This window comes from Sarcophilus harrisii, chromosome 2 (assembly GCF_902635505.1).
Source record: "Sarcophilus harrisii chromosome 2, mSarHar1.11, whole genome shotgun sequence".
Lineage (NCBI taxonomy): Eukaryota > Metazoa > Chordata > Mammalia > Dasyuromorphia > Dasyuridae > Sarcophilus > Sarcophilus harrisii.
In genome coordinates this window covers 333,929,562-333,957,128 of record NC_045427.1, presented here as the reverse complement: position 1 = coordinate 333,957,128, position 27,567 = coordinate 333,929,562, and the positions used below count along the sequence as shown (strand labels likewise).

At 37.7% G+C, this 27,567-nt stretch overlaps 1 gene segment (V, D, J or C); it reads left to right on the top strand.

The window, feature by feature from the left end:
* The window catches only part of LOC100935582, a 173,512-nt gene extending 148,321 nt beyond the window's left edge, over nucleotides 1–25,191 (top strand). Inside the window, 3 exon segments of the C gene segment in view lie at nucleotides 22,859–23,143; nucleotides 23,640–23,975; nucleotides 24,682–25,191. Coding sequence covers nucleotides 22,912–23,143; nucleotides 23,640–23,975; nucleotides 24,682–25,070 — 957 coding nt within the window.
* The last annotated feature ends 2,376 nt before the right edge of the window (nucleotides 25,192–27,567 follow it).

Below are 27,567 nucleotides of genomic sequence, written 5' to 3'. Positions count from 1 at the left end.
GTGTCTCATTCACATAAACACATTGGTAACCCCCAGAGTTAGACATAAAGCAATTTTCTTTATCATACACAAACCTGCTTCAAATACACAAACTTTTCTCCTGTGCCTTCATATTAATGATCTCTAAGAAGATAATGGGCTTCTGATGCCTGTAGAAAGACAACTCAGAAACACCAACTCATACAACACTAGTAACAGCATATACAAATCACATGCTCACATAATTACAGGACTGTACACACACTCCTATCATAAGCACACAATCATATACATATATGCAATTATATTTATACATATATGTATCTCAGTATTAACATATACATCTGTGGACATACTCATAGACATATTCATAAAAATAAAATTGCATGCATTCTGAAATATGTACAAATAATTACACACATTTATAATCCCTATGAGTCAAGTATTTTCTACCCTCAAATAAGTCATATGCACAGGCATTCATTCATATGGTTCACTAACAAAAATTTGTGAACATTCATGCTCACAACTTGTCTGTCTCCTCTTCAGCCCCATTTTCATCAATGAGTTCAATGGACATGATCCCATCCATCTCCCTTTTCAGTAAGGCTGATGCTAGTGCCTAAGGGAAAGACATTCAGAATTGAAAAAGGTCAACCTGTAATATGGTCTCTAGATAATCTTAATTAGTTCCATTCTGAGATTTGTCTCTCACCATTATGCAGAGCATTTTGACACTCTTGTAGTAAGAGCATCTTCACTTTACATACAAAGCTACTTTGATTAACACAATACACCTCTCACCAAATTCAGAAGGAACAGTATATTGTCTTCCCCAAAGTAAGCTGTAGAAGAAAAGGCAACCCTGATTCATAGCCCAAGCCTGGGCATTATACTCTACCCACTGTCCCTGAAGCCCAGAAAGAAGGGGAAAAATTAAATTCCCTTATTTTCAGTCTTGGACAGCCTCTGCTGTGGGGAAAAAATGGGAAGAAATAGATCTGGGTCCTGCTCTGGGGAATTTAAAGTCTAATAAAAATAGTGCCAAATCTGATCTCTTCACTCTGAAAGATTACTCCAAATTAAGAAAAATAAGATCAAATCACTTAGAAAATAATTAATAACACTACAGAACAATATGTATACCTCCAACTCTAAATCCTATAGGAATTCAGAAAAAGAAGAAATCAACTTATATTGAAGCAGTCATAGAAGGCTTCTTGGAAGAGGTGAAAATTGAACACATATTTAGCAAATATATACTGTAGCACTGCATCATTCCTTGCACCTGAAGTACTAGTCATTTAGTGATATTGAAGAAGGAAGGACTTCCAAGTAGGGAAAACAGAATGAACAAAGATTTTGGAGAGCTTTCATTTCTTGCCTCCTCCTCTCTCCCCCTACAAACATATTATCCTGTCTTAGATATACAGAAGATTAGAAAAAGAAAGTATAAATGAGGGTAACCAAAATGATAAGGGAACCACAAATTTTTTAATAGGAAATAACTTGAAAGAATTGGGAAATGTTTAGAATGAAAAAGGATAGATCTAGGACATTGTTCTTGCCACTTCTGTTTCTTCTTTGTTGTTTCCCCCACTCCATAATATAAATTTCCTAAAGATTATGATGGCCCTGGGAATTTTATTATTTCTCTGAGACTCTATAAAGGATATTAGCACAGTAGATGGAACAAAAAAACCAAAGATGTTTATATACTTGTAAATTGATTGGTATATCTTAATCTTTTAACTCTTTCAAATATTAGGACTCCTTTTTAATGTCAAAAAAATCACTAACACTTCCACTGATATGATAGTAATTTTTTTCACAATGAATCTTTTGCTTTAGTCAGATAAATGTGAAAATGATGATTCTTGGCCCACATTCACAGACCCTTTATAATAATTCTATATTAGCCCTTCACATATGTGAAGCCCACATTTCAGGAACTCTGAGTCATAGATTCTTAGAAATGGAAGATCCCTTTGTCCTGGAAGAGTCTAATACAGTTCAACTGCCTAATTGTACAGCTAAAAGACCTGAGGATCAGATAAGGAAAGTAATACGTCAAAAATCACAGAGTGAATTTTTAATAAGATTTAAGAACAGAATTTCCCCTCCCTCTTTCCTCTCTCCCTTTCCAAATTTTATTCTAATCCAGAGGGATCTTTCCTTATTATTCTGTTACTTAGTTTACACTGAAAGAAACTAAACCAATACTTTCTGTTATTGTTATTTATTTATTGTATATGTATGTCCATATTTACTGATTATGTCCTCTGTGCCTCACTGAATACTGTTGGATTTGACCCTGACCTCTTTTCCTAGATCCATAATCTCCTGCAGCCTCTAAATTTGAAAATAATGGGATAATGAAATACAAGTAGGGTTAGGTGGATAAATATTTAACAAGTGACTTTTATGCATGACACATTTTTAAATTTAATCAGCATTGTTAACATTTTCCCATCACTTTCTTAATTCTAGACAATCAACAAAACAACAAATCAAGCCCTAATTTGTAATATTTGTAGCATGTGCTTACATATTAGTTTGAGTTGGCTCCAAGACAGTCCTGTAAATCCAAAATATGACCTCCCCAGACTATTGGCATGACTTCTCTCATCTCCCCAAAAGTAAGGCTCATGTGGGACTCATCACACAGAACTTCTAATCACTTCTTTGAGGATGAATTGATACCCTAAGGATAGGAAAATAGTCTGGGAACTGGGGCCAAGTAGTATCTTTGCTCAGGGAATAGAAGGGTTAATAAGATAAACAAGAGATGAAAGGGAAGGTAAATTGATGAACCTCTTTCTCCAACAGATATGAATCAGGAAGACACATGCACAGAAATAGAGAATGAAGAATTGGATGGGCTTTGGACAACGATCTATGTCTTCATCGTACTCTTCCTTCTCAGTGTTTGCTATAGTGCCACAGTCACTTTGTTCAAGGTCAGAGAACACAGAATTAAAAGGGAATTCCTTAAGTGGTGATCATTGTCACTAGTCATTACTCTACTCATCTTATTCTGTATCTACCCTTCCTGTCTTAGTATTGTTTCAAGAAGGAAGGCCACCTCCAAGAAAGTTTCAGGATAAAAAGCAAAGAGGAGAAAAGTAACATAGATGGAAGGGGAGTCAGAAATCCTGTCCTTATGGAGCTCCTAGTCTGAGAGGGAAAATAGCATTTAAATTTGGCATTAGTTCCCAAACTTGTCATAATCCCCATTAACTTCCTATCTCTCCATCTCTTTTCCTAACTTCTCATTTCATTTTAGGTGAAGTGGATTTTTTCTGCAGTCCTGCAACTGAAGCCTGGCACCTTCCATGACTACAAGAATATGATCCAGCAGTCAACCTAGACAGCCTAGAGGAGACCTTGTCCCAGGACTCCACATGGGACAAGAGTATGCAGCAACATGAAGATCTCTTCCCAAGTAGACACATACCTAACATAAGTGGGTCACTGAGTACAAGATTTCTTTCCCCTATACCTTAAGCCATAAAGTTTTCCTAACTTCTAAAACAAACATGATCCCTAAGCCTAGCCTAAGGACAAGAAATGAGGTCCCTTAATGTAATCTTTGAGGCAGTCCCCTGCCTTGAGTACAAAATGAGGTGTGCCTAAACAGGAGTCAGGAGTTATAATTCTAGGAGAACTCATAGTACTGAGTCTGTTTGGGTCAGAGTCTTATAGCTGGGAGAAATCCTAGAGACAGAAATCACTAAGCCTTCCAAGGTGAATATGGAAACCTGGAGATAGGAAGTGATTTGCCCTAAGCTACACAGTAAATTAGTGGCAGAGTCAGGGAGGCCCTTATCTGAGACTCATGGGCTAGGATGTTCAACTGATCTATGGTTTTGATGAAATTTCCTGCACTGGCCCCCCATGACAGAATCCTAGGCCATCTCCCTAGGTCTCACTTTCTCATTTCCTCAGAAACAGTCTCCTCAGGTCAAAATAGGAACTATGCAACCCTATAAAAAGAGGGGTTACAGAAGGAAATTGTGGAAACAATCTGTGGTGTGTCACTTCATGAGGCTCTGTCCTTCTCTAACTGAATGACATCTTGAACCTTCCTACTGGATCCCAATCCAATTCAAACCTAAGTTTATAGGTCAAGTCAACCAATAAACCAGGACACAGAAAGTAGTCCAGAAATCAGATTTCACATGGTTGTGTGATACATAAAAAAAAGAGCCCTTCAATAAGAAGAACCAAGTTCAAATATTCCCTCTGATTTCTTGCCTTGGGCAAAATACTTAACTTATTTGGGCCTCAAAGAAGTTTAGACTAGCTGACTTCTAAGGTGCCTTCTACATCAGTGATCCCATGATATACAAGAAATACCCCAATACCCCAAATCTTAGAACCCAGCCCAGAGCCTAGAACCTAGGTCAGATTTAGGACACAGAATTAAGTCCATCTTAGAAACCAGAGTCCAGAGACAAAAACCTAGACACCAAAGACAGAGAGACTGGCTTAGAGATCAAAGCTCAGAGCCTTTCCCTATCTATTATCTTTGCCCCCAAATATTAGTTTTTATGGCCTTGGCCATCCAATTGCAGCACCTCCACGACTTGTTTTATCTGCTTGTTGCTTCTCAACAAATAAGGATTTATTATAGGGACCCCCACAAACACAAATAACACCACGGAATCCCATTTCACTGCTCTTACTCTCCCCCCAACACAGCTTCCTCTGTGAGAGAGTACCACTTGAACCCTTTTGTTAAGACAAGAAAAGCAACTGTTCCCAGAACTCTGAGAGATGACTTTCCAAAGTATCCACTTACTCATCTCTTTCTGGACAAAGCAATTTTTGGCAAATCCTTGCAAAAAGATATTTTTGTTTCCAGCTGGATCCAAAGCTCAGAGCTTTACCTAGTCTATACTTTAAAACAAAACCGAAGAACCTTTGGACAAAATTGAGGTTAATTAGGGGTAGGGACTATCAGACTTAGAAAAAGAAATATTCCATCGGTCTTTGTCATTGCAGCTAGATCAAAAACTTGCATTTGGGAATACTTCCTTTTTTCAAGGCTATTATTGTTTTCCCTTTGTATTTTAGTAAAAGCTACTTTCTAAAATCATTAAGTATGGCTTTGTTTCCTCTCACTGTGGGAAGTCTCTAATAGTGTTTTGATTTAAGAATTTTTCATGGAATGATTGGATTCTGTAAAATTATTCCCACTGAGAAGCACAGGATCTGGCTTTTAAACCAGAAGGTCACTGAACTTGAGGTTCTTAACAACCCTTTGTGAAGAAATTCCTATCTTTAGTTCCATGCCATTGAACCAACTAAGGCTAAATCCATAGGCTATGAAAGAGATTTCATCAAAAATTACATAAAATTTTCAAACATGGGAGATAAGGTGAATGGTGACGCCACTGACAGCAAATGAAATAAGAAAGGGAAGAAACAAGAAGAGTTTGAAACAATCAGTGAGACATTCAGATGGAGGTATTTTATAAACAATTAGAGATTTCAGCCTTGATTTCTGAAGATATAGATTTGAGTCATTTGCACAAAGATGATTCTTTGAAATTCGATCATAAATGAGAGTCTCAAAATGGAGAGAAGAATGTTAAGAGTAGAACCTTGAGGAACATTAGAGTTAGGCTGAGGGAAAAATAAATATCTAATTGAGTCAGGAGGGAACTGTTTTCTTTACTATATTTATGGTTCCCTTAAGAAACGATTTCCTTTTGATCTGTGATCCCTTTCAGAGGCTCAGTCCCTTGTTGGGAAGGTATAGACCCCAGATAAGTTATCTTTCCAGTATGTCAGAGCCTTTTGATTCAGTTAGAAATCCTGGTCAAAAAGCACCCCTCTGAAGCGTTGTTAATTCCAATAGGAGATCCCGGCTTGAAAACTGTTAAGAATCTAAACCCAGGAACCTCAGCTTCTGAAGCCCCCACCAAGAATCCTGATCTGACCTATTCAGGCTGTCCCAGCCCCAATCTGGTCTGATCAGCTTGGTCTGTCCCAACCCTCACTAACATACCTAATATAACAGCTTCCATCAACTAAGGTCTTTGCAGATAGCCCAGGCAATTTGCTAGGACCCTGCCTGCTGAGAAAGCATTGTCTCAGGGCCAAAACTCTACTTTCCAATAGATTTGCTACTATAGAAGTCAGTCTCTTGGTAAACTGATTTATATCCAACAATAAACTTTCATTTTGCAAACTATTAATTCGGGAATGAGTGAATTCTTTCACTCCTAAACCTGCGGCCGATTTAAAGGGGATTCTTAACAACTCTCTTATTGCCACTAACCTCTTGACCACCAGGAATTGAAATCACTCAAATCGCATCGTATTGAAGGACACACAGAAGAAGCTTGTGGAGAGGAAGAAAGAAAATTGAAAGAGCAAGGTGTCTCTGAAATGCACAAAATATATAGAAGAAGGAAGTATTCATCACTGTAATTACAGGTCCAAGAAAATGAGAGGGAAAAGCCAGACATAGTGAAGTATTATTGATTTTTCAGACAGCAGTTTCAGTGAAATAATGGCCAAGGGAGAAGGGAAGGAAGGGTGAAGTCAGATTCCAAGGTGTTGAGGAGAAAATGAAAAGTGAAGGAGATAAAAAATGTGATACCCTAATGCTTCATTCGGATTCTTAAATACCTGTTTGTGTTTAACATTTTTCCAACAACTGCTCCATTTTCCAATATTATTTCCTGCTCCAGAATTTGTTTTGAAGTATTATTTAAAAAATTTTTGGAGGAGAAATTTGGGAAAGCTCAGGAAAGTCTCTGTCTTTTCTCTGCCAACTTGACTGCCTCATTTGTTGGGGACCTTGAAATCAAAGGAGGATTGGGGGGAGGTCAACATATGAAATTTTTAATATGTGCATACATTATCATACATTAACATATGCATACATAACATACATAATCAAAAATAGTGTCAAAGACATTATTCTCAATACAGTCACATTTATCTACTGAGCTCTGATTTGGAACCTAGAAAGATAAAGAAAATGTAGAGACTAAGAATCAGCTTGTTTCTTGATAAGATATTGGTTAAAAGAGAACTGCTATCTAGTTATGATTTCGTCTCCTAACAACTCAGAGAATGACAATATTCTCTCTGAGTTGGGTATCACTTTTTTTTCTATTTTTTCATTTTTTGTTTTGCTTTGTTATATCTTGATTTCTCATAAAGTTATTAGTTTCCATTTGATCAATTCTAATTTTTAAGGAATTATGCTCAGTGAGCTTTTGTACCTCCTTTCCCATTTTTAAGGTATTCTTCTCCTCATTAGCTTTTTGTATTTCCTTTTGCACACTCTCAATTCTCTTCCTAATTTTTTCTCTATCTCTCTTGAGTTTCAAGATCCCTTTTGAGCTCTTCCATACCTGAGGCCAGTTTTTATTTTTCTTGGAGTCTTTGGATATAAGTGATTTGATTTTGTTATCTTCTACTGAATGTATATTTGATCTTCCTTGTCACCTTAGGAACTTTTTATGATCAGAACCTTTTTTCTGTTGTCTGCTCATTTCCCTAGCCTGTTATGTGGCTTTTAATTCTTTGTTAAAGTAATATTCTGTCCATGCTTCAGGGATTTTGTGCAGCTGTTTCCTGAGGTCCTTCTCACCAACCACAAGTACTCTTTCTGCCCTGGAAATTGTTAGGAGTATCCCTGCCCCACTAGTGGCCTAAAGCATAGTTCTTCCTCAGTGCCAGTAAAGAGACCTCCTCTGAGCTGAGGCCTCTGAAAGCTACCACACTACTCAGACCCACTCCCTGCTGGTAAACCCATTCTGATCTTCCAAGTCATCTTTGGTTGCTCTGGGATAAGTTTAGAAACTGCTTGTGCTTATTCAGAGGTCCCTAGTCCTGTTCCCACTTTGATGGTACCAGGGCCAGGTTTGGGACTGAACTAGTGCTCCCTGGTTTAGGACTGTGTGCTGCATCCCACCTTGTTTTCACAGACCCTTTCTGCTGACCTTCCAAGTTGTTTTTGGTGTCGCTGGGTTGAGAGGTCTGGAAATCACTAGTACTGCCACTGATTCAGATTCCTAGGTTCATTCCTGCCTGTTTTGCTGATAGATACTGGTGCTGGGCCAAGGCTGTACTGACACAGCCTGCACTGGGACTGCATGCTGGACTCCCATCCTGGTGTCACAGATTTTTTCTGCTGGAAAATGTTCTACTCCATCTTTTTTGCATGATCTGATGCTCTAAAAATTTGTTTAGAGTCATATTTAAAGGAATTTGGAGGAATTTGGGAAGAGGTCAGTGAATTCTGACCTTTACTCTGCCATGTTAGCTCTGCCTCCTAGTTGTCAGGAAATCTTGTCAAGGAAAATGTCCTTTTTAGCAATCTTGGTGTCCAGAAATTGCAAAGGCTTGCAAGTTTCCCCCTTCTTCCCCTAATCCAGGGTGTTCCTTTGATTCCCTTTCCCCTTAGGATTATATTCAGTGTTGATAGGTAAGCTATTCTTGATTTTCACCCTATATGCTTTGTTTTCTGGAATAACATATCGCAAGGTCTCTTTTTTATTATGCTGCCTGCTAAATTGTATGTGATCCTAATGTACTAGCTCTCTGAAGACTCCTTATGATTCACTAGCCAAGTGTAGGGAGAAACATTCTCTTCAGGTTTCATGGCATTTGTCTACCACATGGGTCATTATGTCTTTTGTTTGTTTGGGGTTTGGGGGGAGGAGGGTACTTTGCTTGAAATAATGAGCCAAAAAACAATTAGGGGTGATAGGAGTGAGTGAACTTATATCCCCTACCCTGGTTACTGTGATATGGGAAATTAATGAGAGACTGTATGACATGAATTTTCTTATTTACCTTGCTTTTTATGTTAAATAAATTTAAATTTCTTTTACTACTACAGTGTGATGTCACATGAATCACTTCTCTCTTTAGTTCAAGCAGGAAATAATATTGGGAAGTGGAGCAGTTGTTGGAAAATTGTTGAACACAAACAGGTATTTAAGAATCTGAATGAAGCATTAGGGTATCACATTTTTTATCTCCTTCACTTTTCATTTTCTCCTCAACACCTTGGATTCTGACTTCACCCTTCCTTCCCTTCTCCCTTGGCCATTATTTCACCGAAATTGCTGTCTGAAAAATCAATAATACTTCACTATGTCTGGCTTTTCCCTCTCATTTTCTTGGACCTGTAATTACAGTGATGAATACTTCCTACTTCTGTATATTTTGTGCATTTCAGAGACACCTTGCTCTTTCAATTTTCTTTCTTCCTCTCCACAAGTTTTTTCTGTGTGTGTCCTTCATTAGATATTTAATTTTCCCTCAGCCTAACTCTAATGTTCCTCAAGGTTCTACTCTTAACATTCTTCTCTCCATTTTGAGACTCTCATTTATGATCGAATTTCAAAGAATCATCTTTGTGCAAATGACTCAAATCTATATCTTCAGAAATCAAGGCTGAAATCTCTGTCTATAAAATACCTCCATCTGAATGTCTCACTGATTGTTTCAAACTCTTCTTGTTTCTTCCCTTTCTTATTTCATTTGCTGTCAGTGGCGTCACCATTCACCTTATTTCCCATGTTTGAAAATTTTATGTAATTTTTGATGAAATCTCTTTCATATCCTATGGATTTAGCCTTAGTTGGCTCAATGGCATGGAACTAAAGATAGGAATATCTTCACAAAGGGTTGAAAGAACCTCAAGCTCAGTGACCTTCTGGTTCAAGAGCCAAAACCTCTGCTTCTCAGTGGGAATAATTTTTATCATTTCTTCAGTTTTTCTCTGCTAACCGCACCCAACCTTGAAGACCTCATCATTTAGTATATGGCAAGTGCTTTGTTAACTGTTGGAAATACAAAGAGAAAACAAATATTCTCCATTCTAAGGGGCTAACATTCTAATTGAGGGAGATAATCACTATAAAAAGGTTCAGGTATAGTCCAAGTGCATTGGGATAGAAATGTCCAGATATGTTGAGGATTCTTTACTAGGGCAGATAGCAAGATCTGGTGATTCTATGATAGAACAGATGCTAATCCTGGAAGCCCTTCTGTCTTACCAGGAAGCTTGTATTTAGTAATACTTGCTTATTGAAGACATGATTCTTTGACTTCAATCCAGTATATTTCTTCAGCTTAGGCCATTCTTAAACAAAGTAATGAGGTAAATTGGGAGGGCTGGGAGACCTGGGTTTTCTGCTTCAGAAAATTCATGGCTTCATATCTTATTCTGAGGATGAAGTACAAATCTCTGAAGCCTGATCCTTTGATCTGAAATGGACAGACACGAGATAGATAGCTCAGACTAGATTATTTAATTTAAAGCATCCTTTAATAGCTGGCTGGCCAGGACTGACCTCCACCAGACAGGTTAGAAGAGATCAGCCCCGAACCTTTAGCGAGGTACACTTTTAAGTGTGTTTGCCACATCCTGGTATAATCTTGCAGTTACAAATTTCGGAAAGCACTAACACAGTTTCTCATTTACAATGGGGATATGTCTGGATGGGAGTGAGCACACAACGGAAACTGTTAACGTTTTTGCGATGTTGTCCTGACTCTTTTAGGCACACACTTCTCAGAAAGTCTGGGATCTCATGAACCAGGGGATGGGGCCCAGTCTGAACATAACACTTCCCTTAATTTAGTTTGAGCAACATCTGCCTATAAGCCTGAGGCCCCTTGACCCAGGGATGAGGGGGTCTCTTGTCTCTTGTCCATTTCAGATCCAGGATATGTCTGATCTCTACTACTGAATGTTGATCGATCCCAGATTTGTCTGATCTCTTGACTCCTTACCTTTGATTCTGGCTTCCCCTTGTAGTCTAATAATCATCTTGGGGGGGAGAGGAGGTCAGAAAATATCCTCATGCTACAAGTGAAAAAAACAAGTCACAGAGAGGGAAGAGGGAAGACAGGAATAAACATTTCCCAGAGCAGAGCAATCTGCCATATCCCATTCAAATTTTGGGTTCCTCAGCAAGATCACTTTCAGGCACATAATTTCTGAGTTTTGAGATATAGTGCCTTCTGAACATGGAACCTGAGGTTTGTCCCAAACATCTAAGACTGAAAGGATTAATTTAGTTCTGTTCCAGGGACACCAGGACATTGTCTAAAGGTAAGAGATAAGAAGCAATGTTCCCTTCTCCCTCTCCTAGGAAATCAGATCCTATAGTGACCTCTCCTTAAACATAGCTCCCTCTTGTGGCCACATTATTTGGCTCTAGGTCCCCCAGCCAAAGAGGATGAGAGTGAGACAATAAAGAGAAAATGAAGAGATGGACCTAGCGAGTCAATGAAGAAAGAATGAGGCTTATAAGGCAATAAGAGAGGATAGAAAGTCATGAAAAAGAGTCATTTAACAATAGAGAAGGGAGAAAGGGAAGTCATACATTCATGAATGCATTTGAATTTCTTTTATTTTGATATTGGCAGCTTCTTGCTGCCAGTCTAGGAGGATTGTTTCTTCTCCAAACCTAAAAATATGACTTAAGGTTACAGGCTCTACGGTCACAGTAAGAAGCCATCCAAAATCACAGAATCACAGCTACAAATCTGAAATGGACCTTATCTAGCCTGATCTCATTTTACAGACAGGGAAATAAGGTTCTAGAGAAATTAAATAATTTGTTGTTTTATGTATTATGTTGGAACTTAAAAAATATTAAAATTTATCATTTTAGAGATTAGAAAAATGAGACTTAAAAATAAGTAAAGTTCTCTGACTCTAAATCCAGTATTTATGGTACTATTTCACTCTCTCTTACAAAAAAACCTATGATGAAATTTCAGCTAAATGATGGGGTTTAGTTGAGAAATTTTCATGTTCATGGAAAATACAAAATAGCAGAATGATAGAAAGTCTAATGACCTAATGACCTTGCCTAATAGTTAAAAGTTAGGACAATTTGCTAGTTTGCAAAAAAAAAAAGTCCTAGAAAATGATTTGGGGTCTTCCAAAAAACAGTACATCATGGTCATCTATTGCACATAAGGTAATTGATAGAATTTCCTGATGATTAGGACAAAAATGATGAAGAATCAATCAAACAAGTTCATGTCTAACAGTCACAGATGGACTTATTAAACAACAGCTTATAGTGAGATAATCTGGAGCTATTCAAATAAAGAGAAATGAACATGTATGTCTTCCTGATGTCACGAAATTTAAATGGTCTGGGGGAGACCTTTGATTGAACTGACTGTATGTAAATATAATTTATTAATACAATGTTGTATATGACCCGTGTACTTGTTCAACAGTATGCTTGTTTGCCAGAGAGATCAGAGATAATAAGAAAGCAGCCTTTAAAGAATTTGTCACCAGACCCAAATAAATATCACCCATTTCAGGATACTGAAAGAACTGGCAATCTAACTATAGACAGGCTGTAAATGATGTTTTAAAGTACTAGATAAATGGAGAGATTCCATAGGACTAGAAAGTGGCAAATGTTCCAATTACCAAAAAGCCAGAGGCTGAATTCTTTAAGTTGGTTGACAAAATTCTAGAAACTAATATTAAAAAAGAATGGTTTATGAGCATTTTTAAGGGGAAGTGATGATTACAAAGAACCAGCTAGAAGATGTCATGATAAACTAACTATATTTCTTTTATTTGACAAGTTTATCAGCCATCAGGCTTAGATATACTACGAGTGGATTTTAATAAAATAATTTGACAAATTATTTCCTCCTGTTTTCCCTACTGATCCCAATCCATAGGTTTTTTTTTTTGGGGGGGGGGAAGCAAACTGTTGCTTCTGTTGAGAATTTCTGTCTGTTTTCTTTTCTCAGTTATCCTCATCTATCCTATCTACCTTTAAGAAACAGGCCTATATTTTCTTTAATCTTTCCTTATTCCTTTGACTAAATTCTAAGAATAGAAAATAGATCAGGGTGATCATTTATATTCTGAGCCCCTCTTCCATGTGAGATCACTTTTCTCAGACATTGTCCTATCTTCCATGCCCTTTCACTGAACTAGGAATGAAGGAGTTATTAGGATGTTCTTTGAGCCCAAGCACCTTTCCCCAGAAACACCCAGAGGAAAGAAAAAGAAAGGGGGGAACAGGCAAAGAAAATTAGATGTAAGTTAACTCAGATTTATTGATTCCTCTTGTGTGTCTAGTGATATGTGCAGTTATATGTCAGGGACAAGGCTCTTTCTTCAGGAAGTTCACTACAGCTGGGATGTAGTTGAACTTGGTTGGAGATGAAGACTGCAAATAAAACAAAAAAAAAAGGTTAATTATCAAATCGTGATATAGCTCAATATTTCCTAAAATCCTAAAAAGTGACAAAAAGTCAATGTTAGGTTTTTTTCACTAAAATATAAAATGGGAAAATTATTTCAACCTAAAAACAAGTTGATTTCTTCTATTTTGTTTTAAAATTTTCCTAAACCTCAGACCTCAAAAATTAACCTTTAATTATTAGCCTTAAAATATGTCAGTGAGTTTCAAATCCCAAAAGAGTAGCAGATCATAGTCTCTAATGCCTTTCTATGCAATTGAGGGACCTAGGAACTGCAAGATTTTGACCCTGTTGGAAAAGTATTTTCCCCTTTTATTCAAAAAGAGGTAGAAAGAAATGAAATTTCATTGGAGATGAAAAATGAGCAGTGTCTTTAAGAAAGATGGGACTTTCTTTTGCTTATATATACCACTAAGAGAGAAGATGGAGATCTGGATACCTCACAGTGCCATAGCCATTGCTGCTATGTCCACTGCCATAACCATATATTAAAAGAGAAGGAAGATTAAAGATAAGAGTGTAATTGTAGCTGCATCCTACTTGAGGATAACCAGAATCAGACTCTCAGGTTAATCTACTTCCTGCTGGCTCTCTTCCTTAGCCTATTTACTATTGTTTTGTTTGTATGTTGTTACTGTAAATTATCTGTTCACCATAGGATAGTTTACCTCTCAGACTTGTGGAGGAGGAAGGAATTTGTGACCAAAGAAGAACTAGAGATCATTATTGATCACAAAATAGAAAATTTTGATTATATCAAGTTAAAAAGCTTTTGTACAAACAAAACTAATGCAAACAAGATTAGAAGGGGAGCAATAAATGGGGAAAACATTTTTACAGTTAAAGGTTCCTATAACGGTCTCATTTCCAAAATATATAGAGAATTGACTCTAATTTATAAGAAATCAAGCCATTCTCCAAATGATAAGTGGCCAAAGGATATGAATAGACATTTTTCAGATGATGAAATTGAAACTATTTCTACTCATATGAAAGGGTATTCCAAATCATTATTGATCAGAGAAATGCAAATTAAGACAACTACACACCTGCCAGATTGGCTAAGATGATAGGAAAAAATAATGATGAATGTTGGAGGGGATGCGGGAAAACTGGGACACTGATGCATTGTTGGTGGAATTGTGAACAGATCCAACCATTCTGGAGGACAATTTGAAACTATGCTCAAACCGTGCATACTCTTTGATCCAGCAGTGTTACTACTGGGCTTGTATCCCAATGAGATACTAAAGAAGGGAAAGGGACCTGTATGTGCCAAAATGTTTGTAGCATCCCTTTTTGTAGTGGCTAAAAACTGGAAATTGAATGGATGCCCATCATTTGGAGAATGGTTGGGTAAATTGTGGTATATGAATGTTACGGAATATTACTGTTCGTAAGAAATGACCACCAGGATAAATACAGAGAGGCTTGGAAAGACTTACATGAACTGATGCTAGGTGAGATGAACAGAACCAGGAAATCATTATACACTTCAACAACAATACTATATGAGGATATATTCTGATGGAAGTGGATATCTTTGACAATGAGAAGATCCAGTTCAGTTCCAATTAATCGATGATGGACAGAATCAACTATACCTAGAGAAAGAACACTGGGAAATGAATGTGGACTATTTGCATTTTTGTTTTTCTTCCCAGGTTATTTTTATCTTTCTGAATCTGATTTTTCTTGTGCAGCAAGAGAACTGCATGGATGTGTACATATATATTGTATTTAAGATCTACTTTAACATGTTTAACATGTATGAGACTGCCTACCATGTAGGGGAGAGGGTGGAGTGAGGGAAGGGAAAAGTTGGAACAGAAGTGATTGCAAGAGACAATGTTGAAAAATTACCCATGCATATGTTCTGTCAATAAAAAGCTATAATAAAAAATTTTAAAATAAAAAAGTGGAACCTTAGAAATGAAAATTAATTAATCAACTAATTATCTGTTCACTTAATTTTCCAAGTGCTCTCGAAAAGAGACAAATTTCTCAAAGGAACTATTCTGAGTGTCCCTAGCTATGTTCTTGTTGGGATTAAAGAAATATGAGGAGCGCGTTATGATTACTCTGGAATTCAAAAAAAGAGAGGGAAATTCTCCTCCCAAATCATGGGGGGAAGTATCTGCAGATGGACCTATATGAACCAATGAGATTTCAATAAGGAATCCTTCACTAAGGATTTCACACACCCCCCCCCCAAAAAAAAACAAAAAGCAATATAAACCCAGACCTAATAGATTCCACCGGACAAAAGAAATTTGTTAATCAGTGGTAAATGAGGAAAGAAAGGCTCAGTAAACATAAGGAATTTCTTTGGAAACAGTAGCCTGAAACTATTCTTTCCCATTATTCCCTCTTGGACAGTTTAAAGAGCATCATCCCCTCCCTCAGAATCAGAGTGAAAGGTAGTGACAATAGGGAAAGTTCAACCCTGAAAGAAAAGTGGGAAAAGAATACCTCTTACTTGATGGTAAGGGCAGAAGGAGTAAATAATATTTTTTTCTTCAATCAAAACCTTCCAACCCTTAGACACTATTAAAGAAACAATGAAGCTGTGTTTGTGTATGTGTGTATATATGTGTGTGTCTTTTAAGTTCTATACAAATAGAAGAGTGAGGGAAATCAGCATTTTTTGAGCATTTACTTTGTTCAAAGTAAACTGTTTGAAGCTGGAGTATACAATGGCCAAAAAAAAAAGTCTCCTTAAGAATCTTACATTCCTGCAGGAGGAAGAGGAGGAAAAAAAGGGAAGCAGGTAATGATGTTGGAGTTTCTAAAAATGGATCAGGGTCTGTAAGCTGGAAGTCTTCAAAAGACATTGAGTATTGAAAGTTGGGGAGGAAACAGTAATAAGGAGTGTGGTTATAAGAAATACTGAAAACAGTTCCTGCTAAGTCATTTCTCAGAGGAGCAATTGGACAGATGCTTCCTGTGACTACAACCACCCACTTGGTCTTAAAATAGGATAGTATACAAAGGAAAATACTCCAGAGAACTCATTCCCTTAAGGAAGCCTTAGGGAAATCTTCAGTGGAGAAAAAGCTGATTTGGAGCACAGTACTCTCCTCTCTATCTCTATCCATATAGACACCTAGTCTCACCAAAAAATATGCACAAGAAGACAAATCTTGTACCATTTTCTCCTTTGAACCAAGGGACAGTTTCTCCCAGAGGACTCCTAGGTAGTATAGAACATAAAATGAAATACTGTTCTATGGAGCTTTGGGCATCATTGTCCAGCCCCTCCTCCTTCAATGACTTCTAGAATAGATGTTCTTCAACAGACAGATGTTTTCTAAAAGTTTGGTCCAATGATCATAAACTTGCAGCCATATATGTAGATTTGGTCCCATAAGCCTGACATAGTTACAAAGAATATACTCAGCTTCATAAGAAGCATTGGACATGAAGTATACACACAAATAACTGGATCCATCATTTCTACTGTCTATATGGAGAGTTCAAAACATAAATAAAAGAAGTGTTATGGACAACTCAAATTAGTTTGCACATATCTGTTATATCTGTCTTTGGTCTAGGTATATTTGCCTCCAACATCCTGGAGGCAACCACCTCTCTGACCTGAATGGTAACCTTTTTGTCCATAGAAGTCCTTTACCATCTAATCCTTGAACCCTTTCTTTTGTTCTTTTTGTGTCTCTAACAATCTCTAGGAGTCTCTTGTTCTTCATCTCTAACTATATGTTTCTATCTGTGACTGAGACTCTATCTCCTTTTGCCTATTGGTTAGGAGTACCAGGTCCAACAGGCATTTCCTACCATCACCACCTTCCTTCACTACCCCCACTACCATCATAATAACAGACAGGCCCCCACACTTCATACACCTGGCCCAGCCACAGTCAGAACCACAAAGCAGACATGACGTGGAAGACAGGATGGATCAGTTGGACAGGAAGTGAGGGAGAGTGACCACTGAGCCCCTCTGATGATCTGGAGCCTGAGCCTATAGAGTAACGAGGGAGGGAGAGAGAGAGGTCAGATGTTGGGAAAAAAAGACTCCAGGTCTGCTCTTCCTGGGTAGATGGACAGACACAGGTATGGGGCCAAGACACAACTCAGGTAATCCTTGTCTCACCATTTTCCTTAGGACCAGGCCTAGTACTGAAAGAAAGGGGAAGAATACTATGGAAAAAGTTGGAAGTACTCTGTACAGAAAAGTCAGATATTTGAGGAGGGAGAGACAGAGAAGAGAAAATAGAAAGTGAGGATGGAAGAAGAAGAAGGGAAATTTTATTTAGAGGGAAGATTCTTTGAGGAATCAATAAGAAAAGCCTTCCTGATTTGATATAAGGGAATTCAAAAGGTCTGTGATCTAGTACCTTCTTTGTCAAAAGCTTGTATGAACTTAGAAAAGTTATTTCCCTTCTCTGGGGCTCATTTTATTCATCCATAATTAAGATTCTGGACTTTCAGCTTGATATTCCATAATTCTGTTTCTTCTTAGGATATGCTAGAGAAGAAGGGGCATCTATCTGCACAAAACTACTACTAACAAATTTCATCCAAGTTATGGCAAATGGGGAACTAAAAAGACAAAGGAAACAGAGACAAGAGTCTGGAAAAATATGAAAACTGAGAGGCCTATAAGGATTGTGATGGATGTAAGGATTAATAAGGATAGGAAGAAAAAAAGATGTGAGTACTGAGAACTGTAAGGGATGGGAGAGATCTGAGAGGATAAAAGGTGTAGGAGGATTGAGGGAAAGGGAACCAAGTGTTGGCACATAGGAGATGATTAAAAAATTCTTGTTGATTGAAAGTTGTAAATTCTGTGAGGAATCTGAGGACTTTGACTTTTGAAAAAAATGGGATAGATGAGAAACATGAAAGAATATGAGGATTAGTGAGAATTCTGAGAGCTGTGATGGATTTGAATACTGGTGAGCACTGTAAGAATTTGTGCTGTCATGGGGGAAATGTTGTACTTGTAACCAAAAGACCTGGGTTCAAATCTTTAATCTGAGCTTGCACAAGTCACTTATTCTCTAGTTCCTTATCTGTAAAGTGAAGAGGCTCAGCCCTAAGGTCCCTTCCATCTTTAAATCAATGATTGGATAACTGAGTTGTATGAAGAGTAGGAAGGATGGGACAGGTGAAAGATAAGGAAGAGCTACTAGGAATGTAAGGAAGATTAGGGAGGAATACAGGAGATATGAGGAATAATAGAGAATATAAAGATTGTGAGAGTTTGAGGACTGTAAAAATAATAATTGTAGAATTATAGGGGAGTGCTCATAGTGAAAGAGGTATGGTAAAGCATGAAGAATATTGGCATTGAATGCAAGGGTACTTGGGTACAAATCCATCCTTTGATGGCTAATATGTGTATTATTTAACCAGAGAAGACCTCAATTTCTTCATCTGTAAGATAAGAGGATTAGACTAGATAGCTTCTGAAGTCCCTTCTAGCTTTAGATCTATGGCACTAATATATATTAACCTCCTTGCTCCCACCCATCCTCCTATCTTTAATCCTGATCCTAAGCAAACCATAAGTAAATTTCATAATTCAATGTTTTTTAAATGTTTTGAATTTAAATTCATTTTAATTCATGCTTTAAAAATATTTATTTGGTGCCTAATCTCTATGTACAATACTAGACTTTATAGTGCTGGGAAAACTACAAAGATAAATAAGATATTATATCTAGTTTCATAAAATTTACAGCCAAGTGTGGAGTGAAACATAAACACAAAAAATTAGAATTCATAATATTATATGGGTGGAAGTGACCTAAAGATGAGTTATTTTTCAAAAGATGGATGGAAATTCAAGAAGCAGGGGCAGAGGAGTTGGAGGACTGGGAAAGACAAGTTAAGTTTAGGAAAGAGTCACCAAGGCAGTAAAGAGAAAAGCCAAGGTTAACCAGAACTGAGAGTGTTCATTCAGAGAGATATGGCTAGATAAGGGTGGAGGCAGAATGTAGAGGTCCTTTCTGGAGCTAATGAGAGTGAGGTTATTTAGTTGCTAATAGGAAATGACTGAAAGGTTTGAGCTTGAGCAATTATATGAACAGATCTATGTATTAGGGAAGTAAACAATTGGGAAAAAATTGGAGATAACAAAACTTGTTGGAGCCTATGCTATTAATTCAGTTCAGTTCATCAAAAATATATTAAGTACCTAACATTTGCAAGGCATTACACTAGACAGTGGGGATACCAAAATAATACCAAAATTGTCCTTGCTTTTAAGGCATTTACATTCTATTGAGATAAGACATACACAAATAAGGAAATACAAAATAATTTCCGGTGGGGGAGAGAGGCTTAACAACAAAGAAGGCCTTGTATAGGAAGAAATACCTGCATTGTACTTCATAGAAAGCTATGGATTTTAAGAGGCAGAAGTAAGGAAAAAACAAATTCCAGACATGAAACATAGTCTGGGCAAAAACACCAAGGCCAAAAAAATATCTTGTATGGGCAATGGAAAATACTTTGGCCAGAACAAAGAGTAACTGAAGGACAGAAAGGAATAATGACTCTGAAAAAAATAGATTATAGGCAGACAAGAGTTTTCAATGCCAAACAGGAATTTGTATTTTATCACCTTGGTTAATAGTGTCAAACAGAAATAGAAAGAGATCCCAGAAAAACAGAAATTCACATTATCTATGTTTTATTGAGTTTTTATTTTGTTAAAATATTTCCCAATTACGTTTTAATCTGATTTGGGCCTATAATATGGAGTTTTGCAGGCTGCATGAGCCCAGAGCCTGTTCTGATTTAGTCAATAGAGAATCACTCAGCTTCCTTCCTGAGCAGAGTAATGACATAGTCAGACCTGTGCTTTAGGAATATTAATTTTGTATCTTTATGAAGGATGGATTGGAGAAAACTGACAAGACAGCAACTATGGTGGGTGAGGATAAAGAAAAAATCAAAGATGATGGAGGATGTAGACCTGGATAAATGAAAAGGATTGTTGTGCCATCAGAAATGAGTTCATTTTTCATGTTGAACTTGAGATGTCCATAAGACATCTAGCTAAAGTTGCTTAGCAGGCAGTTGATAATGTGAAACTACAAATCAGGAGAGAAATAGGACTGTCTCATATAGGTTTGGGATTTATATGTATAAAGATGATTGTTGAACTTTGTATCCCCAGAACTTAGCACAGTGCCTGATACATAATAGATGCTGAATAAATGCTAGTTGACTATCTCTTCTCAATTCCTTACAATTTGTCTTTTGCTCCCAAGATTTTACTGAAGGTACTCTTCCTTTCATAACACTAAAGTCTTCCTAATTCATAATGATGAGTGATGATTCCCAAGATAGAAGGAACTTTACAAGCCATTTAATAAGAATACTTTAATATACATGATAAGGAGCTATCTAGGTTTTGTTTAGATACTTTTGGGGAAGGCAAATCCATGTTTTTTAAACATCAAATAGTTTTCTTATGAATCTGCACTTTTACATAATGCCCCCTCCAAATACACCCAAATCCCCACTCTTCTTCACTACCTTGTTTCAATTTCGTTTAGAAAGTTTCTTATAAGGATAAAAACATAAACCTAACTCATAACTTTATATGTGAATGGATTATCAATAACTGTCCTTTGAGTAAATCCATTCAATCAGTTCTCTGAAGTCAAGGAAGAAGAAAATATATAGGAGGAGGGCATAGTCAGTAAAGGAAAAACAGAGTCAGAGAGAGAGAGAGAGAGAGAGAGAGAAAGAAAGAGAGAGACAGACAGAAAGAGAGAGAAAGAGAGAAAAAGACAGAGAGAAAGAGAAAGAAAGAGAGAGAGACAGAAAAAGAGAGAGAGAGAGACAGAGACAGAGACAGAGAGACAGAGAGAGAGAGACAAAGAGAGAGACAGAGAGAGAGAGAGAATTTGATTTATCAGTTAGGAAGACTTTAGTGTTATGAAAGGAAGGGTACTCAAGGAGCTCACAGTTCAATGGGGAGATTACAGTCTAGGGAATAGAAGCATGATGTAGGTTGATTTTTAAGAAATTTAGAAGAGAATGGGATAGTAATTGGATAAATTAGGCCAGGAAAGATTTTTCAGTGCATGAAGAGGGCTAAATATATTTGTAGGAAGAAGGAACTAGTGTAGAGGAATTGAATATATTAAGGATGAGACGTGGAGGGTGGGAAGAGAAGGAATAATACTGGAGCAAAGTATAGAAACAGGGGCCCAGAAAATATTTCTTAAGAATAAGGGAATCCCTCTGTAAGAGGAGGGAGAATTGAGGAGGGGAAAGTTAATGAAGTTCTTTCTGAATAGCCTAAATTCTTCTCAGTGATGTAGGAGTATAAGTGATTTAATGTTCAATGGAACAATGGAACCATAGGAGTTAATATGGGGGGGTGTATGGGAAGGTTTTGAATAATGAACCAAGATGAAAAATTATAGATCTGCTCTTCAGGATAGATTAGCTGGGACTAGTCTATTTCAGAGCACCTGGTCTGGTTACTATACTGATTCACTTTATAATGTACCCAGGGTCTACCTTGTCCCACTTCCCTAGCAAGAAGGTGCCACAAGAACCTGTGATAGATTTCAAGGACACAAAAAATTCTATAAAATTTATTTACATATCAAGAAAGTTCAGATTTTTTTGTTGCCATCTCTTTATTTTCCCTTATTTCAAGCCATTTTAAAGTTGATAGTGAAGGTGAAGTGACACTGAAGGTAACAGTGAAGACTATGAGGGAATATGAACATGATGATTTCTGCTTTAGAAGAGACAAGACAGTTACATACCTTTGTCCTAAGGTTGAGCTAGCCCTGATCTCTAATTAATCCAGAATCTTGATTCTAGATTTCTATCTTAGTGTTAGGAACCTTAGGAGCTTTGATTTGGAGTATATGATAGGAGCTAACAAATAGGGAAACCAAGTAACACAGAAGGGACATAGAAGTTGTGGATAAGCATTTTCTAAAATAGTATACTGAACTATATCATTTTTGTGCATTTTAATAAGTTTCATAGGATTTCATAGGAAAAAATTCAAAGGGATCTTTTAAATTATTTAATCCAATCATCTCCTTTTACAAATCAGAAATCTGACTCCCAAAGAAGAAGAGTCATTTAAGACTGTCCAAGCTTACATAGATAGCAAGTATAAAGCTGGGATAAAAACTCAGCTCTTTTAACCTCTAATCAAATAGCTTTTTCACTGGACAACTTTTCTAGTCAAGCTCCTGGCCCCATAGGAACATTACTTTGAGGTTTTTGAGCCCTGGACCAAGGTGGTGATGGTTTCTGAACACAAAGATTTGCCTCAGCCATCCCAAAGTATAAGATCTTGCTCAGCTCTACTCCAAAGACATTAGTGCCTTTCCTAGAGGTTGGAAACAAGAAATTCTGCTTCCTCCCTTTTCTAAAAGTTAGACTCTATAGTTGCCTTCTCTTAGACATATCTCCCTCTTGTAGTCATTTTCTTCAGTTCCAGGCCTTTAACCAAAGAGCATCATATATTAATAATATAGCAAGAAGAGAGGATAGGAATCAAGGAACAATGGGCAGAGAGAGTCCATAATGGAAAGAAGATGGAGGAATGTGTCATGGATTCATTTAAGGGTAATATAAGAAGAATTACTCTTTCTCCACACCAGGATCTTAAGAGTTTGTGTTTCTATTTCAGATCCCAAGGCCTCACCCAGAGTCTTCCCCCTGAGCTCTGGGACTAGTGACTCAATGGTCCTAGGCTGTCTGGCTCAAGGCTTCTTCCCAGAGCCTGTGAACATGACATGGAATTATAGTGGTCTTGGCGGCACAATAAGGAATTACCCTGCTATGCTTAGTGGCAACACCTACCTTCAAACCAGTGTACTAGATCTTCCTGCAAGCCAGTGCTCCAGTAGCCAGTCCTACCAGTGCCATGTCGAACACTATAGTACCAATAATAAGCTGACGGTTCCCTGCCAAGGTAAGAGGAAGAACATGGGTTTTACCCTCAGGGAATTATACTGTCACCTCACACATACAATACTCATGGAAAAAACATACTAACATACACACTCCTCTCCTAATAAAAATAAATCATATTTATATAGGATTAAAAAGCTGACAAAGTAATTCATATACATGATTTCATTTGATCTTCACCATGACCTCATTCAGCATGACCTCAGTCAGCATAAGACCTAGGGAAACTCCAAGACTCACCCACTATCATGTGTTAATGAGTGATAGAGGCAAGATTCAAATCCACCAATCCACCAATTCATCCTTCCTGCCCTTCCCTGCTCCCTCACTTTGGACCTGTAGTGGTCTCACCTAACAGATTTTAGAGATGACCCCTATGCTGTACCCCAAATGGAAAGTAGGCAGGAACAGAACCTTAATATTAAACTGAAAAGCTTCAGGAAAGACTGAGAATAGCCCTGACTATAGAAGATAACTGTATTCTGTGTCTTTTACAGAACTTCCAAACGATTGTCCTTGCGAAACTACTTATGTATCCCTGAGTCCTCCCTCCCTGGAAAGCTTGCTTTTGGGCACAGGCGCTAATCTGACATGTACACTCGGTGGCCTCAAAAACAGCAAAGGAGTCAAGTTTACCTGGGAAAAAACTCCAACCCAGGCATCAACTTTCAACCCTATTCAGGGAACACCTCAGCAGGACTCAAGTGGCAAGTATAGTGTGTCCAGTGTCCTGGAGATCTATGCTGAGGAGTGGACCCGTGGGGATACCTTTTCTTGCACCGTGTCCCACTCTGAAATAGAAACCACCACCAAGACTATCTACAAATCAAAAGGTAGGGGACAATTGAAAATGGAAGAAAAACTCAGGACACTAAGAGTACGGATTGGAGAGATCAACTGTAAAGAACTAATTTGTTTGATTTGGGAAAAGATAAGGGGGAAAGCATTTGATATCAGATCAAAGGTAACAAAGGATGAGCAGAACTAACCTAATATTATATCTGTCAGATCAAAGAGCTCAAAACTCCAAATTGAGAAAAGAGAGATGGGAAAAGACAGGAGATATGACTTACATTTTTTTAATTGGGAGATATTAGAAGATAGTAAGATATGGAGACAGCAAAAAAAAAAAAAAAGAAAGAGAGGGAAGAGGAGAGGAACAGAAAATAAGAGAATAAGAGTGATAGGGAGAGAAAAAATACAAGGAGAAAGAGGGAGCTGAGAAGAAAGCAAGAAATAAAGATATACGTCAAGAGAAAACGAGGTAAAGGAAAAAAGGACAAAAAAAAGAATGGAAGAGAGTGAAAGAATTCAGAAGGAGACTGACAGTAATAAAAATAAATAAATCTGGTCATCCTCATCTTCCTCAGTAGCTCATCCAGTGACTCTGCTGCTGGGCCCTAGGTTTTACATTATCTGCATTCTTAAGGGCATTCTACATGCTGAATAATCCCCAGTAAAATTATTTCCTTCCTGACTTAGGGTCATTTCTTAGAACCTAGTTCTCTCTGACTGTGTGTCTCTGCTTTTTCTGCCTAGAGAGCCAGATGCCACCCCAAGTCTACCTGCTGCCACCATCAGCAGATGAAGTCTCCTTAAATGAAGTGGTATCAATCATATGCATAGTGAGGAATTTCAGCCCAAAGGAAGCATTGCTACACTGGCTGAAAGGGTCTGAGAAGCTGCCCAGAAAGGACTACATCATCAGTGGCCCTTACCCAGAGCCTAGGGGCACCAACACTTTTATGATAATCAGCATCATACAGGTCTCAGCCTCTGAATGGAATAAATACAACTATTCCTGCGTGGTAGGCCATGAAGCTCTTCCCTTGAACTTCACCCAGCAAACCATTGACCGATTCTCTGGTAAACCCACCAATGTCAATGTATCTGTCATCATGTCTGATGTCTATGGTACATGTTATTGAACTCAGCCTAAACCATCAGGTCCCCATCATTGTCCAGAACTTGAGTTACAAGGCAATGGGGAAATGGAAGTAGATCTATAGAAAAGTATCTATTGGAATAAATCTTGAGACTCAGAAGCAACACTAGTCCTGTCCTCACTATCTATGCCACAACTAGTCCCCAATAGCAGGGAAAAAGGGATAGGGAATGAAAGTGGGAAGGTATGGAATGTGCTAAAAAAAAGAGGAAAGAAGAATGGGGAAGGATATCCCATAACATGAGCCAAGCCAAGATATTTATCATGTCTTTCCCACTCTGACTAGAATGGGACTCAGATAGATATTTTAGGGAAGGTCTTGGTCACTTTTCTCTGATATAATCATCACTTTATCAAGGATACTCCCCCAACATTTCCAACTTGTAATTTAAGCTCTAATCCACCTAGGAAAAAAAGTTCCCACTGGTTTCCATACAACAAATAAGATTGTAGGATCAGAATAGACTCTAAAAGATCTATTTCCAGCATTTATTGAGGATTTTATAATTTGAAGAATGCTGTGCTAACCACAAAGTGGGTGAGACTGAAGACCAGGCCCAGAGCCTGCCTTTAAAGGAGCTTATAGTCCAGAGAAAGATGAAGGAAGAACAGATCCATGCTCTTACCTAGGAAGAAAGAGGGAGGAAGGGAACACCAATGGGGTTCAAAGAAAAATATAAACAAAAGCCCAGAGGTAGGCCTGTGAGTAATGTATTCAGAATATAGTGAATGAATCATACTAAATGAAGCAAAAGATGTGTTAGGGAGTAAAAGGGGGATTAGGTTGGAAATGAAAATTAAGGTCTTGACTGTCAAGTTGAAGAGTTTGTACTTAGTCCTGTGAGCAGAAGAGTGCCACTAGAAGTTTCTGAGTAGTCAAGTAACAAGTAACAAGTCAAGGGCATTTTGGAAGATGATTTTACAAAGATGTTCAGGAAAACTATTTAGGTTATTCTATTACAATATCTCCACTGAGAGATAATAAGGCTTGAACCAGGCAGAGTGACGGAAAAAGACACCCCTAGAAGAATAAAAGAAATATACATAATAGATACAAGCTTCATAGACACAAAGATAATAAAACACATGATAACAGCAATGAAAAAGACACAAATGCACATGTACATAGTTATACATGATAGGAATTCCATTGGAGGTGGTGAGATAAGGGCCACATTTTTTAATCTTTTACCTTTTACCTTTAAACCTTTAATCCTTTACCCTTTTACCTCTACTTTCCTATTAGCATTTCTGTTCTAAATATACCCCACACCTATCAAAGATACTTTTCACCATTGCCAAGTAATATTTCTGGGGCTGTTATTGTTTGTCCTTCATTCTCAAACAGAACCATGACATCAGGGAGGTGATGCCATGACATGTAAGTGAATTGGATTTAAGTGAGGGAAGGCTATACAAAGTCACCTGCCTCACTTTCTCCTCCAGAGTCATCTGGGTCTAGTGACTAGATATAGCTCAGGAGAACTGGAGACGCATGCAATGAGAAACATTTGCCTTTCTAAGCTAAGGTTTTTAATAGGTTTCAGTATGACTGAGGTAATCCCTCATTCAGCAATTAAGGCTAGATAAAAAAGAAATGAAGCAAAGAGTAATCTTTTTTACCTAGTCAAAAAGAAATCAATCTGAAAGGGGAAAAGTATCAGGGTTTCTGTCCAAACAGAAACAATTGCTTTTTACAATCACTCTAAGACTGTCTAGACTCAAACAAAGTATGGCATGGTCTGGGAACTTTTTTGGCCAATCAAGAAGAACCAGAATAATTTGGGATTAAGACATGATCCTTAAAAAAGGATTTTTTTTTCCTTCCTACTTTCCCTCTTTCCTCCCTTCCTTCCTTTTCCCTTACTGGCAGTGCTCTGCTTACAGATTAGAGTTCTTCCTTAAGGACCATGTCTTCAACTAAATCAAGATTTCTAGGGAGAAGGAAATTGAAGGAACTTTACACACCAAAGTAAAAATCCTGAAGCATAGATTTCTTAGGTATCTTCTGGCCCGGATATCCTTGAGCAGAGAAGAGAGATTCTTCTTAAGACTTAGGTATTCCCTTAGTTTCTGGTTCATCTGAGAAGTTCAAAATTGAGTTGTTACCTGACTACTCGTGACAAACTGACTGACATAACTGAATCCCTGACACCAAAATTAAATGCCACCTCCTCAAGGAACTAGAAACCTTAACCCCAGAAAAACTTCAAACTTTTCCTATTATATCCTCTCAATATCCCCTATAATTCTCTGGGTGAGGCATAATAATTACACTGTTCCAGGTTAGCAGTATCCTCACAGTAAACTACTCAAGAGGCTTCTCTCCTCAGAAAAAGGGACCTTCATTTGGAATGTGATGGAAGAATGGCCTCTACCCAGACTCTGACCAAGAGCATTTCATGAACAGGGGATCAATGCTAGAGCTTAATCTATTTCAGGGATGTCTCTTCCTTAAAAAGAAACTTTTTTGGCCTTTG